The sequence below is a fragment of the Dinoponera quadriceps genome, unplaced genomic scaffold (genome assembly GCF_001313825.1).
Source record: "Dinoponera quadriceps isolate SergipeBrazil2010 unplaced genomic scaffold, ASM131382v1 scaffold1308, whole genome shotgun sequence".
NCBI classification, from domain to species: Eukaryota; Metazoa; Arthropoda; class Insecta; order Hymenoptera; family Formicidae; genus Dinoponera; species Dinoponera quadriceps.
In genome coordinates, this window is record NW_014555613.1 from 2,149,702 (window position 1) to 2,168,902 (window position 19,201).

At 40.6% G+C, this 19,201-nt stretch overlaps 1 protein-coding gene across 1 annotated transcript; it reads left to right on the forward strand.

Moving 5' to 3' along the window:
* Positions 1-3,400: 3,400 nt before the first annotated feature.
* LOC106744805 lies at positions 3,401-15,697 on the forward strand. The gene is made up of 17 exons (XM_014619842.1): positions 3,401-3,434; positions 4,803-4,866; positions 6,499-6,604; positions 6,671-6,769; positions 7,239-7,422; positions 8,207-8,393; positions 8,549-8,637; positions 8,862-9,141; positions 9,463-9,544; positions 9,619-9,771; positions 10,765-10,957; positions 11,800-11,984; positions 13,309-13,666; positions 14,218-14,552; positions 14,623-14,940; positions 15,366-15,488; positions 15,557-15,697. The coding sequence occupies exons 1-17, from the start codon at positions 3,401-3,403 to the stop codon at positions 15,695-15,697; spliced, it is 2,931 nt and encodes a 976-aa protein (XP_014475328.1).
* The last annotated feature ends 3,504 nt before the right edge of the window (positions 15,698-19,201 follow it).

A 19,201-nucleotide genomic window follows, 5' to 3' on the forward strand; every position in this document is an offset into this window, starting at 1 on the left:
ACTTCGAAATGGAAGAATCGTTCGGAGCCAATCGGAAAGGGGGCGATCAACTTGACGAAATTGATTAACTTACGTTACATCTGGTCGCGATCGAAATTTCTGTCGGACAAGGTCTCGCGTGCCAAAATTAGCTTCTTACGTGTGGTGGGAGCGCACAATTTCTAACGTCATTCGAGAGCTTCTTCCTGCGTGCTCGTAATACTATGCTATCGAGACAGAGAAGTATGCTTTGTTCCGCTCATGCAGTGCGCCAAAGAGACGAAGTTTGCAGTAAGAACAGCCAAGGAGAACTGCCGCCACTTCCTCGGCAGTTCGCAAGTAGCTGGCAAACATCGGCGTGCTGACGCGTCGAGTCGCGCGTAGTTCGCCGGTAGTTTTTCCTTGTGTCGGGCCGATCGTAAACACTACACGCATTTTTTTCAAATTTCGAAAGGCAGTTTAAGAACGGAGTTGAATTATACAATGAGATTAAACAACGCTCGTGAACGTAAGACGATGTTTCCAATAAGAATTTAAGGCGAAGTAATATCTAAAAGATATGTCGAAAAGATATTCTCTATCATCACACATCGATACATTTTTAATCGATATATCGGTGTATTATGTATTTCGACTCGTATTAATACAAAATATCGATACTTCATTTGCTCTCCCGCACATTCTTATTTTACTCCTTAAATTCTTATTGTAGACGACGTTTTACTCTCGCTCTCGCAAAAGAGTTCCGAAGCAACACATCGTATAACGTCGTACGAGTTTCCAAATTTCTGCGAAGGAACAGATTGAAGATCGCGAAAGAAAGAATCTGAGTTTATGCGATATATTAGTTCGTCGTGTTTCATTCGAACATCTTGGCTGGCTCGCGAGGAAAACCGCGTTTCTCAGCTTCGACGGAAAAATGAGCGAAAGATAGAAGTGACAGCGGACTCCTCGGAGTAAGGACGCAGGGAGGAAGGAAGGTAGGTAGATAGGTAGGAAGGAAGGAAGGACCGTGGGAAGGAAGACTGGATAGAGTAACTTAAACAGCGGCTAACAAGAAGTAGCAAGTCATAATTGAGTCGGGCGAGTATGGCGGAGTCCATGTCGATAGGTAGGTAGGTAGGTAGGTAGGTAGGTGGGAAGCGCCACTGCCGACATACCTGACCGGAATTCGGAAACAGGAGGAGAGTGGTTCTTCGGTTCCGGCTTTCGAGATGGTTTCCGTTAGTTCTCCGATCGAACAGGATATCCAGATGTTTCCCGGCATATTAATGCTACACGCGCAAATATCTGGGCCCGATCGGGGCGAAGGATACGGCCGAGCTTTGAGCGAGCCGAGACTTGAGAAAACCGCATTTGAAATTAGAAACGCGATTCAATGCACTCCTTCCTTACCGGGAAATGAAAAAATGGTCTACACTCTCGTTCACCTTGACTAGGGCTGGTCGTTTACGCATAAAATATATCGGTCTACGTCTATACGAAGATAATATAAACTGCATGTATAATGTGACATTTATGTAGACAATAAGGAATCTATGAATCCTAGTAGCACAACTCATTGGTGATATATTACTTCAATATTCGTTATATTGGCATTTATTGGAGATACGTTAAATGAATGTTGCCTGTATATATACTCGTAAAGCCAGTCAAAGAGCTAAATCTGCAGGAGATTTTGCACAGTATTTGTTATAAATTTTGTTGATAACTTTCTAGCAGAAATATAATAGAATTTGTTTGCAGAGCATGATAATAGATTAATCTATTATCATGCTATAGATATATAGATATAAATGTCATTAAATAAATATTTTAAATATGCATAAAGTGGATTATATTTAACTTAGCTTAATGTAATGTAATCTATTAAACACTTGTAAAATTATTTTGGTTTAAATATAATGGCGCAATTTTAGTATTTTACGATGCTACGAAAAAATCAATAGTGGATTTGGCAAACTTGATGTCATATTGATAAAAAAGGAAAATAAATGTTATATTATTGTAATCACGAATTAAGGAACACTACCTTTTCCCGTTTAAAAACTCAGGTGAATTGAAATAATAAAATTTCTCTGTTACCTGCATGTGTATATATATATATCAACTTTTCAGTGTTTAATATTAAATATGTTTATAATTAATACCGAAATCGGATACGTGAACTATTTTACAGTTTAAAATAATTTAGACTAATAATTTATCCCCTTCCTACATTGTAATTTATATTTTATATAGTTTATATTGTTTCTACATGAAAGAAAGATATCACGTAAACAATATGTAAATTACTCATATAAATGTAATCTTAAAATTTACATAGTAAAAAATTGTGTGTTAAATTGAACACATTTCACATGTTCCAAACGTCTACTGAAATTTTTATATTAATTTAATAGACAGTGAATATAATACGTTAAGTAATGAAATGAAGTGACATGAATAATATATCAAAAATTAACAAATGGTAATTATTAGCATTGGAAAAATAATTTTAAAACTTGTAAATAATCGCAGGGTGCCAGGCAGCGAGCGAACGACCAAGTGCGATCGTTGCTATCGTGCAGTCGGTTCGCGTAGCTTTGAACCGAGCCGACACACGCCGCCGAGTTCTTTTAAATTTAGTGGCCTCTGATTAACGTTCGTCGCGAAAACTACCGCATTGTCTTTCTGCGGGGATAAGACGCGCGCTCTCGCGCATGTTAAACGCCTATTTACATATAAATTGTGTTATTTCTACACAAAAGAATATTAAATTCAATTCTAAATATTTTCAAATAACACCATCACAATATGTTAAATTAACACACGCTTATATTGAGAATTCGACATAAAACTTTTAACATGGACCGATTTTAACAAAGGTGCAAAATATTTCTTACTATGCACAACTTTAACCTTAATTATCGAATTACGCCAGGTTTCTAATTCAGAAATTGATATCTTGAAATCTTTCAATTTTACTTACCCCGATTGCATTTATAATTTTTTATCTATAACTTTCTTAAATATATATACCATTTGTTAAATTATGCATTTCGCTATATGCAGCGCCATATTTATTTCGTCACTTCGGCATTTACCATCGGCTGTCTGGAAACGTGGTCCGTCGGACACGCGAGAGATTGATTTTAGCGTCATCGGTCGCGCGTAAAAGTAAGTTAAAGTCGCGGAAGAATTGGGTCGCGACGTTTCGAGTGTTACCGATCAAGCTCTGCGCGAGAAGAAAAGAAGCCAAAGGAGGCTTGCGTTCGAAAGGACACGCTCCTGCCAATCTTAAATTCAAAGTCCGCCGGCAGACGGCGTTCACGCGGCGTGCGTGACCTGATTCCTCAGGATCTATCCCCGGTGACGGTCGATGCGAATGACGTTGACCGGAACCAGGCAAGGCCAGGACTCAGGACGAACTGCGTGAGAAATGTCGCGGAGCAACTCACTGCAAGAATACAACTGTAAGTAACCCCATGTTGTCGTCGTTTTCGTCCTCTTCGTCGTCATCGTTGTCCTTATCGTCGTGTTCGTCTTCGTCTGTCGTCGTCGTCGTTGCCGTACCGCCCCTCGGCGGATGAATCGCGAGGAGGACCACGGATACGTGCGCGCGCGGATGATTCACACGTGAAAAATGCATCGCGTGAAAAATGAGCTCTGATCATGGCGGCTTTCGTTTATTTAATGCCAGAGACAAAAAAGCCGAGAGCCGTCATCGTCGCCATGATGGTTGCGAGTTGCGCCGCGAGCAAAGGGACGATCGGTCGTGCCGTCCACGTCGATTTTTCGGCACGGAAAATTCCGACGCGATGAAATCCTGCGATTGCGTCGCGTTTCGTGCATTGTGCGAGGAGGTCTCTCGAACATTTTCGGTGTCGTCGCCGCCTCCCGCGAGACACCGTTTCCGGATATGCTTTTCGATTGTAACCGTGGAATATTATTTGGCTGCGTGTTGTCGCATAATTGAAAATCATGGCGAATTGTTCCGTTTTTGGGGAATTCACGTACGTATATATATAAGCACGTACACATACATATTTGATTTGATTTCAGTAATTAATATTGTTTCATTTTTGGTTTCACCATTTATCCTGCAACTTAATTACTGCTACGAATTTAATTATTTATGGTCGCTCGACAGATATGCATAAGACAGAGGCAAAATATATAAATATTGCAATATCAATGACGGCAAAATGCAATATACGGTTCGTAAATAGCGTGAAAAAATTAGCAAATACGATTGAATATAACACGGTGATGTCGAAGTCGCGCGACGCAGTTCGTGAAAGATAAAAGTTGAGCCGAGTTGTAAGCTGTGTGTCGGGGGGCGCCCAATACTGAAGCGACGCGTTATCTCCGTGCCGATTAGCCGTCTTTACGCTATCCAAACAATAGTTCTCTCTCTCTCGCCCCCCCCCCTTCCTCTCTCTTCTCTTTCTCTCTCTCTCTTTTTCACGGAGAAATTTCTTAGCAAGGCTGGAATATCTTCGATCGTCTCTTTGCAGATAACATCATCGTTGTCCGAATCTCTCTCGTTTTAATATACATATCAATATCCTTATAGACGTTACAGTCCATTAGATCGACGCGAGAATTCCGTCGTGTTACATAAAATACATAAAATATAACAAGTTGAAAAAGTAGACAATGACATATCGCCACGCGTAATCACGAGGAATATAAATTTCCGAGTGCGTCGCTCCGTGTAACATTAAACGCGCGCGATCGCGACGGGGTGATGTAAAATATCAAATATCCGCGTGGCGATGTACCGTCATTATTTTTAAGATAAGACAACACTTTCCACGGAATGCTTTTCGACTTCGTAGGGGAAACTCAGTACGACGATGCGCAGGTGCAATATCCTCGTCCCATTCCGGACGAAGTTATCAGGTGAGCTTGCGCTATACGTTGCCGTACGTCGCTAGCTTAAGCACGGACGTGAACTACCTTAATTTAAACGTCGTGTACGAGAAAAAGAAAACAATGATTGAATTGTATAATTCTAACAGTGCAGTATCGTCTTTTGGGAATGTTCGATTCTATCTGTTACACGCAATGCCATCTATTTGGCAAATAAGTTTATAATATTTTCAATTGAGCTTACCAAGAAAATCATTTATGCGTTTAATTAGATTTTTTAACATCGACGCACTTATTAATAAATTATTCGCGACCGCTGCAGTTAATTTCCCTCTCGCGCAAATATCGAGCCAGTAATAGCTGACGAATAATTACACGGAGAAAAATAATTTACTCCACAGCAAATTTCATGCTGCCGCAGCAAAATCTGTCAGTTACTATATGAACAACAAAACTTTGTTGGAGTACTAATTACCATTCACCGGAAATATTTTGTTAAATTGTTTGCTACAAGGACAAATTAATAAATGTAGGGAAACACTATTTTGTTCTCAAAGTAAATTAGCATGTCCCGAAGACAGATTCACTCAGCAAAATTTGTCCGTCTTTGCAAAACAAAACTGTTTTTGTTCTAATTCGCTAATTTGGTTTTATCAACTAAATTTTATCGCAGTTTCAATTCACTCAACAACATTTTGTTATCCTGGCAAAACGAAACCATTTCTGCTCTAATTACGAATAATTCACTAATTTGATTATGCCGACTAAATTTAACCGCTGTTGCAACGGATATGCAATAGCAACGATGGTTTCGCTGCAATAGCAAAATTATTTCTCTCCGTGCAGACGGAACGAATAAATAATTGCAGGCATGGCAGTGACTCGCTTTTCTTCACTTATTTAGCAACATTGAACTTTCTCTTACTTCTAAGAAAACAACTCTTCTCACTTTTTTCTTACTAGATTTGAGTTCTTAAAAAAAATTCGATCACAAGAAATCATGCTCAGTAACTAGCTTCTTTAAAGACGAAATCAAAGATTCAAAGAAAATAGAAGGTGATGATAATTTCGATGACACGATGCTCATAAAGTGAAGAACTATGATTTTATTTTTAAGCTATTTTTATCAAGTTTGTGAGAAAAAATAGACAATGCCTGATTGTATTTTTTCTCAATTACGTAATGGAATCAAGTGTTCATGATTTGTACACGTTTGTTCATCAATAATTTTTGTTTGTCCACCAAACCAAAGCAAATTATTAACAAATAAACATAAAAAACAAACAATGACTATCATGATGTATCATATAACTTTTTTGTTCAAAATTAAAATTTCATTAACCTTTATTATAAGATCAATGTTTTTAATTTCTCAGAAATGGTGTAACATATGAACACGCTAATTTTTAACATACAAGTTACTTGGAGAAGACTCACTTTTCACTTATTTCTCTTTAAGGCTGGCTCATTATTTTCTTGCTTTTTCAAGAATGAAACTCACCTTTTTCACTATTTTCAACAGCTAAACCCTTTGCCTGTAATTGACATGTTAGCATTTAAACGAGGTGACGATGATATAGCGAGAGGGTTGAGCCGCAGTTGCTCTCGCTTACAATCGCGTTACTAATCTGTGGAATTTATGAAACCGATCGGGCGACGTAGCGTCTACGAGGTTTACGTGAAGGAGGAGTCGTCGGGCTTGGACTCGAGGAACGATGCGCCGAGCGTGTCGGGATTAAGCAGCGCAGCCGATCAGCAGTTGATCCAAGTAATTAATCGCTATGGCAGTTTTACCGATAAGAACGACCCGCTATCATGTGAAACCGTTTTCAAGGCTGACTGCGTGGACACGGACGCAACCATGGACTCGGATGTAATCAATATCGACAGCACCGTTGCGAAATTCCTCGGCAAGGACGTGCTAAGGTATAAAGTAAGTGCACAGTGAAGGTATTTTAAATATTTGTCGAACTATTAGCGCGAAAGTTGTTTGCCGAGAGATAGGTGGCGGGCAAACGGCGCATATCGTTACAGCAACAGTTTGCATGAAATATTTCGCCTGACGCGGCCGGCGGCGCTCCGTTTATCTGGCCTGTACCCCTTTCTTCTTAGTTTGAAGAATTTCATTTGCATACGCTCGTTTTTACGCTTTTATGCGCCAAGTATTTGCCTATCTGCCTCGCGGTATAGCGCAATTACGACGAAGCGTCCTTGGGAACCGGCGATTTTTCACAGCTTTAACGTAATCCTGGAAAATTGCGACCGATCGTTGCACGTATTATTCGCTCCCGCGATATTTCATCGAATTTCATGATATCCCACAAACGCAAATGGAGGAATTTCCTTTGTTTACTGACTCTTGTTGGTGTTCTCGCTGAAATGTGCAATTTCCGCTTTTTCAGATCCTCGAGCAAAGCGCCAGCGCGCCCGACGAGAACATGGTCGTGTATTCGCGTCCCGTTGCCGAAGGTCCTTCGAGCTCGACGACGCGACTTGTCGATAAGGATGACCCGAGGTCCAGGTTGCACTTTGTCAAGTATCTCAAACGAGACGGCAAGACTCTAAAGATTTGGGAATGCGGCATCTGTGCGTGACTTTCGTGATTTTTCCTCTTTATCGAAAAGCAATTGCGTACAAATTCAGTTCGGGGGAGAATTAGCCAAGTAGCACAAATTTTACATAAGCGACGGTTCTACTCCCGCATTACATAAATTATCGATTAGTAATTATTAGTTATTAACTATTATTAGTGATTGAATTAGTAATTTAGTATTCAGTTTTAATTATACGACGAGGTGCATGTATTCGAATAAGAGAAAATGTCGGACAAATCTCTTTTTTTTCTTTTTTCACGCGAGACATAACATGAGAATCCTTGGTTGAAAAGATAAAGTGGCCAGTAAGAACTTAATCGCGGCTGTATTAGCAATGTATTGCTTTTAAATAATTGTGGAAGGATACAAATGTTATACAAGCGTATAATAAAATAGCATAAACACAATATATTAAATTAACACACGGGTGTGTTAAAAGTTGAATACAAACATTGTAACAAGGACCGATTTTAACGCAAGTACCAAATGTTATTTACTGTATAGTTCGACGCGTATATCATTATACGTTAAACATTACACAATAATTTAAAAATAATACATCGCTACAATAGTCGTGATTAGATTTTTATCGGCCGGTCTGTCTTTCCTTGGTTAGTTACCACGGAAAAAAGAAGAACCAGTGTAAATATAAAAATCTTTGTTGGGTTACACAAGTGCAGCTAGTAATTACTTCTTAACGCTAACGCTGACTCGCGCCGTGTCGTCGCGCTCGTTTTCGTTCTCTAAGAAACTTTCACGTTTAATATTCGAATCAGGTTCAAAAGAGTTTCGCCATCAGTACACCTTGATGAGACATCTGCCGACACACACCGACGAGAGGAACTTCAAATGCGAGGCTTGCGGTAAGGCTTTCCGCCAGCTGTCAACATTGAGCCAGCACAAAGCTATACACAGCGACGCCAGGCCCTACGTGTGCGAGTTCTGCAAGAAAACGTTTAATAGGTCGGTAATTGGCCTCCCCCTCCCCTTTCCTTCACCCGGTGGGAACGGTTTAAGTTTAAACGCGATCGATCTCCGCGCGATATCTATCCCCTTCGTTTCTTTGATTACGATGGGATCTCGTAACCATTCTGTTGATAAGGTAATCCGAATTTCAGAGTATCCACGTTGATCTCCCATCGGAAAACGCATTCGGAACACAAGCCGCACAAGTGCCACGTGTGCGGCAAGGGATTTCATCAGAAGGGTATAAGATACACGTATAAATTACGTAACCGTCTGCAGTAATGTCTAGACCGGATAGATTTTCGTAATCCGCGACGGCTGTAAAATGTAAATCACGAAACGTGAAACCCTCGGCCGGTCTTGACTTTACAAATCTTTGATGGTTATTTCCGCGTATCGATCACGTGAAAAGCGCATCGCCACCTGTGAATCTGAAAAAGATCCGTCCATTAACGTTGTTTTCAGGCAATCTGCGCAATCACGTGTTCACGCACACGAATGAGAGGCCGTACAAGTGCGATCTCTGCGGTAAGGGCTTCAACCAGATGTCGAATTTGGTCTGTCACAAGATGAAAGCGCACGCACACGCCGACAAGATGCAGTATTCTTGCGGAGTCTGCGGAAAGGAATTTCCGCGCAGGTTCGCTTTGAGATCGCACGAGGAATATAAGCACGGCGTGAAATATCGAAGCACGGGCAACGCGCAGTCCGCAGCTACGGCGAACGAATCCAATGTCGCGAAAAGGTACACGGAAGAGATTGATGTCGATTCGATAATTAGATATCCATTGAACAATTATGTTACACCACGAGAGGGAGGGGGCATAAAAACCACGGAACGTTATATTAGATGAAACGTAAATATGGATGCGCGTAGTTATCTATTTTATCTGTATTCGTGACACATTTGGTGGGAATTTTTATGTCTTGACATAGTTTTATGTTAGTAATTAAAATGTTAATTTTTAAATATTTATTTTTTTTAAATATAACTTACTTCCAATCGAAATTGCAAATGATATAACGAGATATTCAGCGTGCGGTATGTGTGATTGGGCGTTTTCAGCAAGAACGTCCGAATCATACAGTTGTATAATGGCGACCGGAGTCAAACGAGCGAAAATAAAAAGGAGGATTACTTGGACTCGGTTAGTAGAAATCTCATTTATAACGAATACCACGAATTGGATTATATAATCAGTTTTGGAATCTTGTGCGAAAGTCGGATCTGGCGGACAGCATTGTGATAGACAAGATCGATACGAAAGCAATGGAGATGGCGTTGCTCCAAGGGCAGATCCCCTTTGCTCTCTACAAACCCGCCAAAGGTATACCGATTCTCGTGAAAGTTTGGGCCACCGCGAATAATAAACACGTAAGTATTGTTCACGTTCAACGGTGTAACTGCATTATTCCGTAGTTTTTTTTAGCGAAAGCTATAGACGTACAAATCATATTTTAATTATTTAGAATCGTATGCTTTTACTCTTAAAAATTTATTCACAAAATAAAGAAAAATGTTGATATCAAGAAAATATTTAAAACTCCTGGGCTCCTATTTTACGTTTATTTCTTGATTATTAAAGCGAAAGTTAAGTTTTCAGATTTTTCACAGATTTCATTTTATGAATATATCTTTTTATTTCAATGTATTTCGCAAGAATTTTGGACATGCGTTTTCTCTTCTGATGTCATCAAACAAAGACGGCTACGATATGAGGTTGCGAAATTTACTTTCCATTTCTTTTCTTTAATTTTTCCTAATATAATTATTCTTTTTATTGACTAGAGAGCACATTTAACGAAGCTTCGGTTTTAGTTGATTTCGCAAGAACTTAATTAAAAGTTATATATCCAATATTACAGCGAAGGAGATTCGATGTTTCGTGAGTGTACTTGTTACTTTGTTTATCTTACCGTGGGTAATCCTCGCAGCTTTCATAAAGCCGATTGCAACGGAGCCGTTCAGCGCTGATTACTCCGCGTTACTGAATTATTAATGCGTTACTAAAATATTAATTAGTATTAGTATTTAACATACATATTCAACGGAGATTGAGTCGCGATGAAAATAAGCGAAATCTTAAGCGAAGAGTCGGTGAACATTTTTCCCTGTTATTATTTACGATATTGTTACTTTGCGTACTGATCAACGCGGAAACGACAGAACAGGACAACATCGTTGTAATCGCGGCGCGTTTCTATTTTGCTCGTCGTTCGTTTCAGAATAGCTTCTTTCCACACGGGTGGCGATTAAACGGTCAATATTGCAAATTAAATTAGCACGCTCGGTTACTCGAGTTTGAAATTGCTATTGAAATCGGATGGAAGCGAACAAAATGGAACAATCACACACCGTTGACCGCAGGCACTTACACCCGCGACTGCCGAGGATTTGCGAATGGCCGGAAAAATTACTCCGAATCCCAACGAGACCGCGGACAATGAAGGCTCGAAGGCAATGCAAGTGAAGGTACCCGTGGTCGCCACAGTGATACAGAACATCGAACCCGACGGCAAATCTAGTTTCATCGTCGAGCCGCCTAGTGCGGAACATGAGCAAGGTGAGCTTTCGTCAATCTCGCGCGATACTGACCGCTTATAACATTTCGTATTGGAATTACTTACGCTTTCGAAGCGATTTTCGAGAGAGCTACTTCCACCCTCTTGTCTCTCCCGTTCGTTCTTTGAACCAGGCGACTGACAGTCGCGCTTAGTCACAGGATTCAACTTCATAAAATCTATGAGACGCTCCCTAATTTCCGAAAAGTTGTCTACATATTAGTTTTTAAAATCATAATTTTTTATCAAAATATTATTTTCAGTTTAGAAAATATTAAAGATTAAAATTAAAATAGCACGCTAATCTCGAGGAACATGTATAAAGTGTCAACTTTAGTTACAAATGTCTCAGTTCTCGAATGGTCAGCCTTTTTCACGATTGCACGAGCAACGTGAGTTAGATAATATTTCAATATATATGCAGCGCAAGTTTCATCGAATTCCTCATCAAACTCATTTCACCTTAAAATCTCCTTTAAAGCGGAATCATTTTTGAACCAGGATCTGGGTTACTGTGGAACTTTTGGTATTTTAAATACAATGTAAATTAATTTGTGATATCATTTTCATAATTTTTTTCATTATTTTGAGTGATGGGCAATACATTCTTAATTAGAACTTGCATAATTAAAGAACGTCTCACAGGTCTTATAAATTTGTCGGTCTTGAGATTATGCGCTGCGACTGTCAATCACTTGACTCGACGGACGAGCGGAAGAGGCAAGGGAAATAAAGTAGACGTAGTTCCCGAAAATCACTTGTGAAGTGAAAGTAATTTCGCGAGTACGGGCTTATACGACATAAAAAAAAAATTTGTTTTCTTCTGATCTATCGTCAGCGGACGACGATTTGGTGACGACGTTGGATTCGCAGTTCTCATTATCCGAGCTGAATCACGATGAACCAGACCACCGGCAGAGCTGCCCGAACTCGGCTCCATCGATGGAGGACTGCAACGAGTTGTTGGAGTTGGCCGCGCAAGGCGGAATACAGTTTGTTCGCGCCACCGAGGATGGTCGTTACGAGGTAATGTGGAAACGATTGCGGCAACATACTTGCGTGTGAAGCTGCGCTAAGTGTTTGCACGACGGCTCTGATAATAAACGTATTCTCGACGGATGTGATGTTTCGCGCGATAAACTGAGAAATAACGCGCATCTGCGATAAACACGTATCGACATCAACGAAAATATACCACGATATACCGAATAATTAAATTTCCGACGGAAGGGAAATTTGGTCAACTTTTGACGAGAAATATCCCCCTGTCCGTTAGTACTATTGAAACTTTTTAGTCTTTATCAGATTCCATCGGATTTTATCGTGCATTTATATCTCATTTGCGCGATAAAAATACAGAGAAATGAAATAATGCCATAATAATATGCTAAAATAATGCCATGCATAGAATGGAACTTTTATCATATCGTCTTATAAGTTAAATGCAACATTTTTGTGTTCCTTTTCTTTTATAAAAAAAACAATAAACATTTTTCTCGCTCGTATATTTCGTAAGTAAATAAATAAATTTAACACCGCCTCTCGGCATCTTTATCTCTGCGTGGGCGACGTACTTTTCCACGCGGAATTGGCATTACGCCGTCAACGTCTTTCCGATCGACTTTTCGACCTATAGTATGCGACATTCAGGACATTCACGTCAGACGCCTACGTTCCTTTACATAGATTTCTCTATTTAGGGAACTACTAACTGTAGCTCCGCCATGCTTGCGAAACGTGTCGTATAACATTCTCTCTTGGAGCGTTTGTTAGAATTTGTCTTTTGCGCTTCTTCAAATTAGCTCTGGAAATCGGATTAACATCTATTGATAGAATCCGAATTCTATCAAAGCCCTAATTAAATTCTAATTCCCATTACGACTCCCTTGCTCAAGTAACTTGGCAAAGCTAATTAATTTTCATGTCTGTTGATGGAATCAACAAATCGTAGGGGAAAATCCTATTTAGAATCCCATGTCTTCCATTTGAAGCGCTGTCGATCTGATTTTGCACGTAAAATCTCTCTCTCCTTTCTCTCTCTCTCTCTCTCTCTCTCTCTCTATATATATATATATATATATATATGTATGTATGTATATTCTAAATCTAAATTTTAATTACTTTCGTAAGATGTGATTATATGAGATTATCAATTTTCTAACTTTCGCAAAATTACTAATGTTACAGTTATTGTGGAAACATAATCAAAACAACGGTTGAAAGCGTGTCGTACGCGCCTTTCAATACGGTATTATTATAATAAGGAATTAAGAGTGAACCGCGATATGTTAGCTTTAACAACTCAACGTCGATCGTGCTATTTACGCGCGCGCGCTCGTTATCGTTATAGATTATGACAAACAGCGAAGCTCGTGACTTGATGGCGCAGAATTCCCACGACGTAACGATTCTTGACGGCGAACAGGCGGACGCCATCAATCTCGCCAATATACGCAATAACGATGACGTCATCATCGGCGACAACGATAATCAGATCATGGTGCTGGAATCCGGCCAGAAATCTATGTCAATGGACGGCATCGAAATTCTCGAGGACAAAGACATTAGGATTCTCGAGGGTAAAAGCCTCGACGATCGTTTCGTGGATGGCATAACATTCCTTTCCCAGGCCAAATTCGACGATCTCATACTCGGTCCCAAATCGCTGGGTATCGACGGCGATAGCGCGTTGGCGGGACACGGCGATGGTAGGTGAATTTGCGATAATGTCTCAATTTATAAAAATAGTTGAGACGCCACGCCGAACTGTCGCGTATATCTCTCGACGTATATTCTAGTATCCATATGATTGAAATAGCAGGGAAATTACTCATTACTTCACTTAAATCATGTCTTGAAAACTCGATCAATAGTTAAATTAACTAAAAATATTCCATCATTTATCGTCCCAAGTTAAATCTTAAATTTTGAATTAAAATCAACGCGATATTATAATATAAAAAAGACATATATATATATACACGCAGAACGAAGTATATTTCGAAGCCATCTTAAAGCTCTTAATTACGCACTATGACTGTCCTTGTTTAACCTATTTATCAAAGCAAATAGTCAGGAGCCTTAAATCAACATTTTTTTTGTAAACGAAAATTACATAAATATTAAAGTTTACAAAGCTGACGCGTGATGTTCATTTTTGCGAAAATGTATATTTAAGACGCTCTTTTGGAATCAAGCATACGATATGCAACGTGAGATCAGTGTGTTTACAACTCTCATCGATGTCTATCGATTGTAGCAATGTCCATGCCAACGAGCCAGCAAGACCTAACAGGCATCTTGGGTCAATCCTCGAACCTGTCCACTAGCTCGCACTCCTCGTTATCGTCTCTATTAGCGAAGAACCATCCGCCATTGTCGCTATTGAACGAGACGCTCCCATACTTGAAGAGCAATCAGAGCTTCGTGGAGGATCTAAACATCCTCGGTGTCTCCCCCGTTGAAGATCACCATTCGGAATACGATTCGAAGATGAAACTCTCCTCTATGTTCGACGACGAGTGCGATATCGGCTTGATATCGTTTGGTCAATCGGACATGAATATGCTTGACCCCGGGAATCAGAGTATCAAAGTTCGTACATGAAATTGATTTTAGGAACGATTGCTCTTCGAGTAACACGTTATACGAGTGAATTTTGTAGTTTTTCAGTGACAAGTTCTATCAGCCGCCTCCGAAAGTATTTCCCGGTTACAACGAAGTGAGGATTCTGGGACCGAAGAATCACAATCGCGAAACGTTCATTCCGCACTACCAAGACGCCAGGATCCTCAGTCCTTTCGAGCAGTTCCTCAAAAACACGGCTATACAGACGAACGCTTGCGTGCCCAACACAATCGATGCGGCCTCCGAGGGATGTCGAAAAGAGGTGAAGATACTCGGTAAAAAGCTCGGCACTGGCATTATCACCACAACCGAGCAGGGCAATGTCGTCGAGGTTGTCGACGATAAAACTAAATTCGTAAGTAAAGGGCGATCGTCGAGGCTTTTTCTCAGTCGCACGGACACGCGCGTGCCTTTTAAGTTATCCTATTCACGTCATTTATCTTGATTTATCAACTAACTTTGATCGTTGCTGTAAATATATTATTACGGAAAAAATGCTAATGTATCAATGAAATTGATCAACAGCGCCGTAATTGGAGTAAATCTTTTTGATTCAACCACAATATTGAAACTGATACTTTAGTTACGAAAACAATGAAGAAGTTAACGAAACAATGTATGATGTATTATTTATAAGCCAATTATGATGGCGATGTTAATCTATTCTATTGATACGAGAGCACGCAAGCAACGAATGAACTGATTTTTACGGCAGATTCTTCTGCCGTTCGATAAATTTCGAGCCTAACAACTCAAGAATATGGTGACACTTGGCCGCAGGAAACGGACATCGTGGTGGATCTCTGCGACAACGTCTTGCAGCAGTGCGCTGCCGTGCCGTCGCCGCGACGATTGCACCGACAGTCAATGGAGAACGATGACGCGGACAGCTTTTTGCTCCAAGTAAAAACCTTTGAGAGTAATTACGGCCAGTACGACCAGAAAGAGAACGTTTCTCCGAACCTGCGCAGGCTTGCAGCCCGTGCGATTTTCTGAATTTTGGAAATCGACTCACCGGCAAGGACCTGTCGCCCGAAGGTCACTTCGACAGAGGCCAAAAGGAGAATCGCGAAGATAGTTTTGTTTCCGGGGACATTTTGGACCTGAACTGACACGAGACGAAGAATGAAACGGAAGAAGCGTTCGCGCGTTATCTCCATTCTCGTCGACACGTAGAGCTGATACGTGATAAAGATAAATAAATTTTGCGACGGATAGAGAGGAGGTGCGTATTGGTATTTTTATAATTTTCCGTTTACAAGAGATCGTGCCCCCGACTTAAATATATTGATGGACGCACCCGTTCGTCCGGGAATTTTGCTCGAGGTGGTTTTACGTGATAAGTGATACCATTATGAAAATTATGCTGCTTGGTATTTTTCAAATTACGCGCGAATGATTTGCAAAAGGGTCTTTGAAAGAGATCGAATGACGTATACTTCCGAGTATGTGCGCATGCAAGTTTTATAGAACGCGTTTGTAAATTGAAACGTTCAATCTCAAGTATTCAATCTGCACGTTAATTTTCACACGAACGAGGTTCGTGAATTACCTCGCGCGCGCGCGTGTATTGTTACTGTCGAATTTTCTACGCTAATTCATGTGATCTATATAATGGATTGTATACATTTGACGAATATTTTATATTTTAATTTGAATGAAGAATGAAATGTATAAATAAAACAGCACTTGTCCTCATAGTCTGATCCCATTTTCAAGGAATGAATTGTACGATACATAAAGCGTTTGCTTCAGAGGAATCCTATACCTCCCTTTTCCGCTATTTATAATTTTTCGAGTCTCTCGTCATGGGCCTTACTTTTATATATAAATCTTCGTTTATATTTCGGTATTATTTAGTAGTGTGTCAAATGATATTTATGCATTTTACGAAATGTACTTTTCATGTCGCGTACATTACGAGCCGTATGTATCTACATTACGGGGGCCTTTTGTACCTGCGAGTTTCTTCCGAGTGTTCTCTTTTATTAGACAGTGAGAAATAAAATATGATATATCTGTTAGCGCACGGGGGAAAAGAAATCTTACCTACCCTCCCAACCATTGCTATTCTTAATAAATACGCGAGATCGAGATACGAAAGACCGCGGTATTTCGATACGAAGGTTATTTAGATTTATTCGCGAATTCTCGACTCGGCGATATTTTCTCCGAGCGCACGTGCCAATACCAATAGGTGGAGTGGTTAATACCGTCCGCCCTGGCATCCATCCTTGCTACTTGATAGTCAGCTCCCATTCGAAACCGCAGTCTTATATATATATAGTAATCTGTACTAGCAATCTGCTTTCACAGTCCGCGCAAATTGTGGAATTTAGAAATGACGTAAAGCGCGAAATATTCGCGGCGTAACGACCTTTCGAGATGACTTACTTCAGAATGCCCTGATTGTCCGTCGAATTAATTTTATTTCTTCGGTTTTCTCGTTTTTATTTCGTATCGCTACGTTACGGCAAATATCGAGATCTAGTGTCAATTTATTTGTTGAATTTATCTATATTGGTATTAGTGAGTGCACCGCCGCATTCCTACCGAGTGATATCTCATCGTCAGACTTAGCATCTATCTTCGCTACTTGATAGTCAGCTCGTAAGAACCTCTCTAGATTTAGATAGTGGGAAGGACTCGCAACGTATATCCTCTGGAAAACATAAGATCGAGATAAGCGTAATAAATTATAATAAGGAAGAGCAATGCCTCGCGTTTTTTCGTATACTGATAAAGAAACGCAGCTTTTCCCACGCGAAACGCCCGGCGTTATTCCTTCTAAGGCGCATTCCCTGACTTGGTCAACTTGGCAGTTTACTATTGCAAATTTAAATTGTCAATAAAGAAGAAACTTTGATATTTTGTCGTAATTATTTATCATTTCATTCTCGCTAGAATTTACCGCGGTTTGAAAAACTCATTTTTCATTAAGATAAAAGACAAATTTTGATTTTGTTTGCATCCAACGTAAATTATACAATTTCAACATTTGGCCGAAGAATGTAATTGTATCTAGTTTTCGGGATAATCTTGGATATATTACATTTTAGCACTTTATTTTCGCGCGAGAAAATTTTACTCGATCGACAAGTCGATTTTTTAATTTGCAATTTTGCACGATGCTTCATAAAAATTTATGTTAAGCGGAATTATTGGGTAAAAAATTAATACAATTTTGTCCTTAATCCAGCAACGGCACGTCGCTTGCGAACGCGCGACGTGTGTGCGCGAGCAAACGCGTCGGAAAATTTACTTTTCTCTCGCGAAGCCAACCCCCCCACCCGCCCCTCTCTACCTCGTCCCGTCGCACCTCGCAAATACGCAAAAATTAAGTTGTAAAAGTCGCTCCGAATCGCTCGCGTTTTCCAGCCACGTCTGCCGCGAGGAAGTGCGCACGAATCCCATGGAAATTCCATTCGTTCCTTCACCTCCCGCGCCCCCGGGGTAGCACGGGTAAGGGCACCCGGAGAGAATTCGCGTCTTTTCTTGGCTGCTTTGCATCGAATTATTTAAAAATGCACCCGACGTCCCGAGAAACATCTACTTAACTCGAGGTGGCAAAGCCGTCGAGACGTTCTTAACGCGCCGGAAGAACCGTGAGAACAATGGCCTTAACGACGACTCGTTGTCGGTCGACGGCGCCTTACTTACAAAGAACGAACAATTCGAAATCCCGAAAAGCCGACCGGTGGCATGTTTACAACTCCTTTTAACCGACGTTTCCTGCGCTATGTAGAATTTTCATCGTCGGACCTATGTTACTACGTCCTAGCTCCGTCCTTACGAATTCTTCGAGGATCGATCAGACAACTCACACACCTAATTCTCGCAAAATCTTATAACGTTTTTTCTCGATGTACACATTATCTTTGAGAAATTTAAATAATAAAAAGTTGGTAAATAATAAAAACCACTCGGAACATGTGAAATGTGTTAAACCTAATACAAAATTGTTTACCGTGTACCAAGACATATCGTCGAAAAATGGCGAATGGTTCTGAATTGCTCTCCCCCCCCCCCCTCTCTCTCTCTCTCTTCGAATCCAGTTCCGTTACGACGATCGTATTTTCGTACAGGGACCGGCAATGAGAGCGGCCGGAAGAGCATTCTGTTTGTTTTACAGCGTAATTGCAACGGGAAGTATTCCGCGCTAGATCACTCGGTGCATTATAGCACCGCGGCATACCTATAACGTGGGGGAAGCATAAGGGGAAAGGGGGAACGCTCGTCGCTCGTTTGCCACCCCCGAGATTTCTCCCCCGGGTATAACTTCGGGAGCGAAACGGCCCCACGGATTATCTGAGGAAGTGCGAAGAGAGAGAGAGAGAAGGGCTTTTAACTCGGTATAATTTATTTAAAAGCCCAGACCGGCCGGCCGGCGCCGCGAAAGAGGAAATCTCTGAAGAAACAGCCTTAATTAGCGCGGACTTTCTTACCGGTACGCGGCGGATTCCTCCTTAATTTTCGCAGATGAAAACCGCGCGGTCCATCCCTTTCTTGCCCGCACTTTTTCTCTCCTCCAACCTCTCGTCTTCTCTCTTTCTCTTCCTCCCCCCTTCTCTCTCTCTCTCTCCCTCCCTCCCTTCCTCTTTCCTTCTTTTTTCCCT